Source organism: Panthera uncia, chromosome A2, assembly GCF_023721935.1.
Source record: "Panthera uncia isolate 11264 chromosome A2, Puncia_PCG_1.0, whole genome shotgun sequence".
In the NCBI taxonomy this organism is placed as follows: Eukaryota; Metazoa; Chordata; class Mammalia; order Carnivora; family Felidae; genus Panthera; species Panthera uncia.
Window position 1 is genome coordinate 139,246,599 of NC_064816.1, and position 7,478 is coordinate 139,254,076.

The window sequence follows — 7,478 nt, forward strand, 5'->3', positions numbered from 1 at the left end:
GGGTCATTCCAAACCCCGTTCTTATAAGTTGGAGGTATAGATATCAACATCCTTTGAAATGAAGTCACCCCAGGCACATTTGTTGCATCATTACTTTCTCAATTTCAAGGTTTATTGAGGAGGCAGAAACATTCCTTAAAGAGATGCCATCCACGATAGCAAGTTAAATGTAGCTAATGCAACCTAAAATTAGCTTTTCTAGGATTACAGGAAAATGCTTACGTATGTTTTGTTTTGGAGCACAGGTAATGTGAAAACTAGCAGTGCAACAAAAAAAGACCCACCTGCTCAGAAGTACAGTTGCTTCTTGATTATTTACACCAGTGAAGGGGAATATTGGTACAGAAAACTATAGCTAATTTATCTGCTTGGATTCTCAAAGCCTTGAGCCAATGTCAGGTCAGGTAACTATGGCAAGTAGATTCCCAGGCCTCGTGTACATGAGTCACAACATGGAAAACCTGAGGATGAGAGTCTCTGCAACCAGACTTCAAAACAGAAGTATTTGATACTGAATATTCTTACCTCGAAACGAGCCTTCTGTGCCAGAAGTCTGAACGTTGTTATCTCTTTAAATCTGAGGCCTATAATTTTTAAATTTAAAAGTACATTTTGGAGTACAATGTTATAAAGAAACCTTTGGTTTCACTAAATCTCACTAGGTCCTCCTTCAGGATTATTGGAGACTGTCAAATGTCATGTTAATGGTGTCATTTGAACTTTCTCACTTTACTGTCCTTAAGGTCCACCTGGCATCTTCAACTCCTCAGTGGACCTAAACTGCTCTTTATTTTACTGTTCCTCATAATCTAGTTTCTCTTACTTACCTAGTGTTGAAACCTTAGAAAGGAGTGTGAAAGACTGAAAAGCACATGGCTGTACGTACTTGCACGGGCTCTTTGGAAAGCCAGAGTTTAGCCACGTTCAGTCAGTTTTATGGTGATAACAGTCAGAACTTCTAAAATAAATAAATCCCATAGCTAAATTGGCAGGGAATGGTTTATGGCTACATCACCTGAGGGAACTTGTCAGTCTGACTTACCAGTCTTTTCATTTGAGCCACTGAAACAAATTTTCAGGTTTGTAAGAATTTTTGTATTGAAAAGGAACATGCCAAGCAAAGGAAGCAGTCGAGATGACAAGGAAAGACACACCATTGTCTGCCTGGGATGGGGATTTGAAAGAGCTGACATCCTCCGGTGCTTACATTCAGTGTAGTTGACTTTATAAGAATTTTTTATTCTTAAAAATCTATGAACTTGAATAAAATTTCCATCTTTTCCCTTAACGGGTGGTTCATAGGCATATCATCTTCAAGCCTTTGGAACACTTGCCTCAAGAGGATAAGGGAGCTCCGTGTCTTGTCTTGCAGTTTGGCCTGTGGAAGTAAATACGGACAGTTGTGGTAGGCTTTTAAAATTTGTTTTCATGCCTTCGGTTGTCGTCTTTGGCTTTCACTTCTAATCTTTGTCATAATCAGTGGCATGTCACATTCTCTTTGCCATCTTCCCATATGTTGTCTCTGGATTAGGACTGTTAAATTGTAGATTGAAACTTAGGAGGAGTCAGGAACATGTATTTTGTTTTATTACATGGCTGATAGTCAGGTACCTTTTGTTTCTCCTTGGTTCCCGGTCTGAGAAATTATCTCTCTTGATAAAGTAGGTAATCCTCTAGCAAAATAGGATGAGAGTCTGCTCCAACTTTCTTTTTGTATTAATATCCGTGTGTGTGTGTGTGTGTGTGTGTTGCTGTTATTCCTATAAGCACCTTTCTTTCCCTCCAGATAAATACATCCATAAGACAATGAGCAAAAGTCTATTTCTGAAAAATATAGATGACTGCAGTTTTGAAGGGAAAGGCCCTCTCTTCAGAGACATTAAGTTGCCTCGTGATTTGCGATAATCAATTTGATAATTGTTGTTGACTTACTGGCTCAGCTCATGAATAATGTCCCAGATTTAGACTAGTGTGGCAAAAGGATTTTAATCAGGTAGTGCTTTCTTTCTCATGGAGCATTTGTCTTGCTTGACTGTTCTGGACTTCCGCCAACTGCCAGAAAGGCATTGTCCCGCTGTATATGTATAGTAGAATATGTGTTGCTTGAGTGTTCACTGGGGGGTTCCCAGCCCACTAAAGCTCATTGTTACCTTACCTTTTACCAGTGTGCCATTAGAGACACCGAGAATGATGACTGTCTCTCCTTTTCTCTGAGAATCTGTTTGAAGGGAAGGATGAATCTCATTACTATAAATATTGTTTTCATCGCAGCCTACCTCACTGCTTCTGAATGAGAGGAGCCCCCTTTGGCTGCTGTGAAAGCTCTCAAATACTTGATGGCTTGTTAAATTTTCATTATCTAATGTGCATTAATTTAGATACAATAGCTCTGTTGCTAGGAGCAGAGTTAGAAAGGAAGAGCTTGGCGAGTGCAGACTGCTTGTGTCGCAGGAGTCAGGAAAGTGTGCACAGCTTGCTGTCCTCAGAAGGAGTTGCCAGTTCTGCTGGCTGGGCTGAAAACCTTGGAAATTCTGACATCCGCGGACTATTCCCCCAGCACATGCAGTGTGATGTTTTGATTCTTGCTTACTCTATCATTTGTCTAATTAGCTTGAGAGAGAATGAAAGCTGAGTTCTGTAGCTGATAGCTCTGAGGTTCAAAATGTCCGTGATTTGGTTACTCTTGACTACTCTTGACAGTAGAGTGCGTGCACTTTGTGTTTTGTGCATGAAAAAAGTTTTAAAGTGCTATGCAGTTTTGTGTGTTTTTCTTGTTTCTATAATTATTCATGCTGACTTGATGTGATATAGGTCCCCATGAACATGTCCTACTGTTAGAGATTTCCCAGGCTGGGAACAGGAACAGTGTGCCCAGGTCCCAGCTCACCCCTGAAAAGCTTGTAGAATAAGCCTTGCTGTACAGGCACCCAAAGAAGGCTGCACTCTTCACGTTCAAAAACAGTGAGCTCTGAATCAACATAACCTACTGAAGATTAAAGGCGAACTACTTTGAGTTTCTTGGGAAGGGGCTTTTGGTAACAGCCTGGGAGTCACTTTTTTTTTTTTTTAATGATAATTAAAGGTTAAATTAACCTCCAAGGAACGTTAGTATTGGTCTTCTCCCCTCAATTTATGTTGAAGGGAGAAAAGCCCTTTTTTCCATCCTGTGAGGAGTGACATTTTCATTTAAAAGCACTTTCCTAACTTGTGTATCCATTGAGTGCATAGGAACAGAATCGAGGAAAGCACACGGAATGTTCTGGAAGCCTCTGATTAACTATATTTCTTCTGTCGACATCACATGGGTATCTTGCCTATGTCGTAGTTTCAGAATAGTCTGATCTTCTAGGGTTATTTGCCGACGAGCTTCCTGTGGTCTGCCAGACTTTCTGCCCTAGAACAGAGAGAAAGAATCATTTGCTCAGATTCTATTACTTTTTTCTAACGATTCTTTTCTTTTATCCACCAGGATACCCAAAAAGCAAAGCAGTTTCTGCCCTTCCTTCAGCGGGCAGGTCGTTCGGAAGCTGTGGTGGAATATGTCTTCAGTGGTTCTCGTCTCAAGCTGTATTTGCCAAAGGAAACTTGCCTTATCACATTCTTGCTTGCGGGTAAGTCTTGTGTGTTCTGTGTCCTGATAATTCTTCCTGGGGCTCAGAAGTCCTGCATGGAGGTCATGTGCCTTCCTTTCCCTTGTGTTGTGGATAGGACCTTGAACCCATCTGGGTGTTTTAGTCTCTAATTGAGATGTGAACACAAAATTTGTAGATCTGACCCCTCTGTTACGGCAGACCCAGCACTGCCCTCTCCCTGTTCCTCATTTCTACCAACCACAGGATAGAAGAGTAGAGTAGCTTAAAAGTAGCTTAAAAATGTATCCTTGCACAGCCTGAGTGAAGGGAATTCCAGACAAAGGAAAATCTTGATGGAATTCGCACAGTGGTTATTTCCCATCTGGGGTAGACAACGCCTGTCATGTTAGTCGTGTGCAATCACCCAAAGGGCTGACATACCCTCCCCTCATATCTCCCGAGGCAGTGCCCTTTGTCTCTCTTTTATTCTTTTCAGGTGTCGTTAGGATCCAAATCTTTTGTGAAAACTCAGACATGACATTACCTTCACAGACTCCTGCATCTATAGTATTTCTCTGTCGCACTAAGTTTGACACGCAAGGGCAAGCCACCCTTTCTTTGCTGACTGACCGTGCATCTCTCTTACCCTATCTTTTCTTCTAGTAGCTTAATATTTCACAACGCAGTAAGACTCTGTATCAACTGTGCTCTTCGAGCAATTTACATTTATGCATTCAAGGAGCAGAGTGCTTTATTTCTTCCCTGATGGCAGATAATAAAGTTACTTATTTCTAGTGAGTACTTCGCAGAGACTGTGCTCTTTGAGAGAAAGTGTCATTTTACTTCAACGCCCCACACTCCACTCCTGTACACACAAGCATTCACTCCCTCACAAAGGACATATTCCGCCGTGTCCTCCTGGTGCACGTCGCCTTTTCTGTTGCTACTCTGTTCCCTCAGCACTCCTTCTGTTGGATTCTTGAGTAGAATTTGTCACGGGGGAAGAGAAATGGGAGCCACACTTGCTGTCCCCTGCCAGATTGCCTCAGCCTCCTTTTCCTAGAAGGCACCGAGAGTTTCTTCTCTGGATAAGGGCCTCCCCCAGGCCCTCACTAAATGGGTTGTTATGTGAGATAAATCACTCACCAAACACATGGCCGTGACGCTCACTGCTGCTGCTGGGCCGCCACTTCTGGCTGAGGCTCTCTCTCGTACTCTTTAGAAGGTAATGATCACTGCACAGCTCTGCAGGCTTTCTGAAGGGACTAATTGAAGTACGACATGAAGCTCAGAGGCAGCTGCAGAAAGGAAGGACCAAACCAAACCCGTACCTTACCGGAGGGCTGTGCTCTTGTGAGTGTGGCAGGGGTACACCGAGGGGTAGTGTGGCAGTGTGTGAGGGAGGCCATCTGTGCCCTTTGCTTAAGATTTCCGGAGCGGAGAAGTTTCTTATCAGTGAATTCTTGTTGTTACAGAGTTTGAAGTATATATTCAGCTTCTCCTTCTGTCTGTACCTACAAAACAAAAGTGTCCTCTTTGGCAGTGTGGAGCTTTATCCCTGAGGTGAACAAGAGAAAAAGGATCATTCTTTCTGGGAAGCTTGGCCACGGGTTTATAGGGGAAAGAAAACATTGAAGCTCTGGCTTCTAAACTCAAAACGACCTAACTGGAGCCGGCTCAGAGCTTAGACCTATCCTGGCTGGATTTTTTCCGCAGAACCCTTCTGGTTGTACTTTCTTTCCCATGGAGCATTTGTCTTGCTTGACTGTTCTGGACTTTAGCCACCTGCCAGAAAGGCATTGTCCTGCTATATATGTATAGTAGAATATGTGTTGCTTGAGTGTTCACTGGGGCAGTTTCCAACCCACTGAAACCCAGACTCATGCAGCCTGGTCACTCGCCTCTGCAGCCGCCAGTTCCTGTGTGGACTTGGCATTATTCTAAGCTTAGCAATTCAAAAGACAGTGCCTGCATTAACATATATTTTGAAAGATAGATTACCAAGGCAAATACATGATAAAATAGAAGCTTTTACAGTTTTCTCCTGCCATACTATATGCGGTTATATTCCTCATCTTCTGGTTTCTTTAGAAACCTAGCAAGGATACAGGACGGTGAAAAGTTGTAAGAGCATGCAAGCCTCGGTTTGAATCTGCACAAGCAGGTGACTTCAGGGAGGTTTTTACTCCCTTGAAGCCTGAGTTTACACTTCAGTTAACTAGAGAGTGTTTGTTGCCTCTTGGGATTTTTGTGAGGGTTTAATGACATGTACAGAGAGTTCAGAACAAGCCTGTCATAAAGTGGATTATCCCATAAATATGTTTCCTTCCCCTTCCTCTCACAAAGACTTGGTGAATTCATTCACAAGTAGAGCTTTTCTTAACTCTTACATGGAATGGTATACTTATACAGTGCGAGTGCACAGGGCTCTGGCTCTACCGTGGGGACGCTGACCTACCCGAAATGGAAATAAACCAAGGAAAGTTACTGTTCTAGCCTCCTGCTGAATGAGCAGAAAGCTCACTGAAGGAAAGGCCCCTGGCTTTTTTCCCTTTGAGTTTAGAGCAAGCAACTCTACATCCTGGTAAGACGTGGTCCTGGGTGTCAGGACACTCTAGAGGGAAGACAGACATGCAGACAAACTGCAGTATTGGGCACTAGGTGAGAGAAGTATTTACAAGGCACACAAGTAATACAGAGGAGGGAATAAGTGGTTACGTAGACAGAGATCAGAGATGGCCTCCCTGAGCAGCTGATACCTGAGCTGTGTTTTGAAGGACAAATGAGAGTTTGCAGTGCTGGCACAGGAGGGGCAAAGGAGGAAGAGCCACGTTCTAAAAACAAAGGTGTAGAGGTTTGATATATCTCGGTGTGTCAGACAACTGTGACCCCTTTGGTCTTGGTGGAGTATGAAGAGTTGAGGGGTTCGGGTGGGATGAGGGTGCGAATGCAGACGGGATATACCGTGGACCTGCAGAGTCACTCAGGGTATTGAGCAAGAGAGTGACATGCTCACACCTGTGTTAAAGGAAGTTTATTTTGGTGAATACATTGGAGTAAATGAGGCTGGAGGCTGAGAAAGCAGTTAAGAAGCAAGAGGGGTGGGTAGAGGCCTAAAATCTGGCAGTGAAGAAGAGGAGAGGTCGGAATAATATTTAGGAGAAAGACTTGGTAATTCAGGGAAGGACTGGATTTTGGGGGGTCAGAAATGGGGGTGTCATTGAGGGTAGGAGGGAAGTAACTCATCCAAGGCTCGAGTGTTTGGGCACATTGGGACGTCCACCAGCACGGGCAACACGAAAGTAAGAATTGGTTTTAGGAACAGATAATTGGTGGTCAGAGGATTAGGCGGAGAATCCTGGGAGTAATGTTCAGGAAGCCAAGAGAGGAAAGAATTCCAAGGAGTCAGCAGGGTCAGATTTTACCTAAAATATCAAGTCGGTAAAAACTTTGAATCAGTTTTATACTGTTTATCAATTAGTAAGTCACAGATGACCTTTGTCGGTGCGATTTCATCAGACTTGATTCAGCTAAAGTCAGATTACAGGCGATTAGGGTGTAAATGTGGGAAATGAGGAACAAAATCAAAAATAGAGTGCTCGTTACAAAATTCTCACAGAGAATGCAAAAGGAATGCATAAAAATGAAAGCTAAAGGGTCACAGTAACAACCTAAGGATGTCAGCGACTTGAATGCTTTTATAACCATAATTCTTTCTCAAGACTAGAACAGAACCTGGCTTGTAATTGGAGAAGCTATTCAGTATACCTATTGTTTTCTTTCTTTCTTTTCTTTCTTTCTTTCTCTTTCTTTCTTTCTTTCTTTTTCTTTCTTTTCTTTCTTTCTTTCTTTTCTTTCTTTTCTTTCTTTCTTTCTTTCTTTCTTTCTTTCTTTCTTTCTTTCTTT

General features: G+C 42.7%; 1 protein-coding gene across 2 annotated transcripts in view; it reads left to right on the top strand.

Moving 5' to 3' along the window:
* SND1 (staphylococcal nuclease and tudor domain containing 1) overlaps nucleotides 1–7,478 on the top strand; it is a 423,895-nt gene that overhangs the window by 268,229 nt on the left and 148,188 nt on the right. For both annotated transcript variants that reach the window (XM_049642985.1, XM_049642986.1), the window contains one exon: nucleotides 3,470–3,611. In XM_049642985.1, the coding sequence (XP_049498942.1) occupies nucleotides 3,470–3,611 (142 nt within the window). The remainder of the gene's footprint in view (nucleotides 1–3,469; nucleotides 3,612–7,478) is intronic.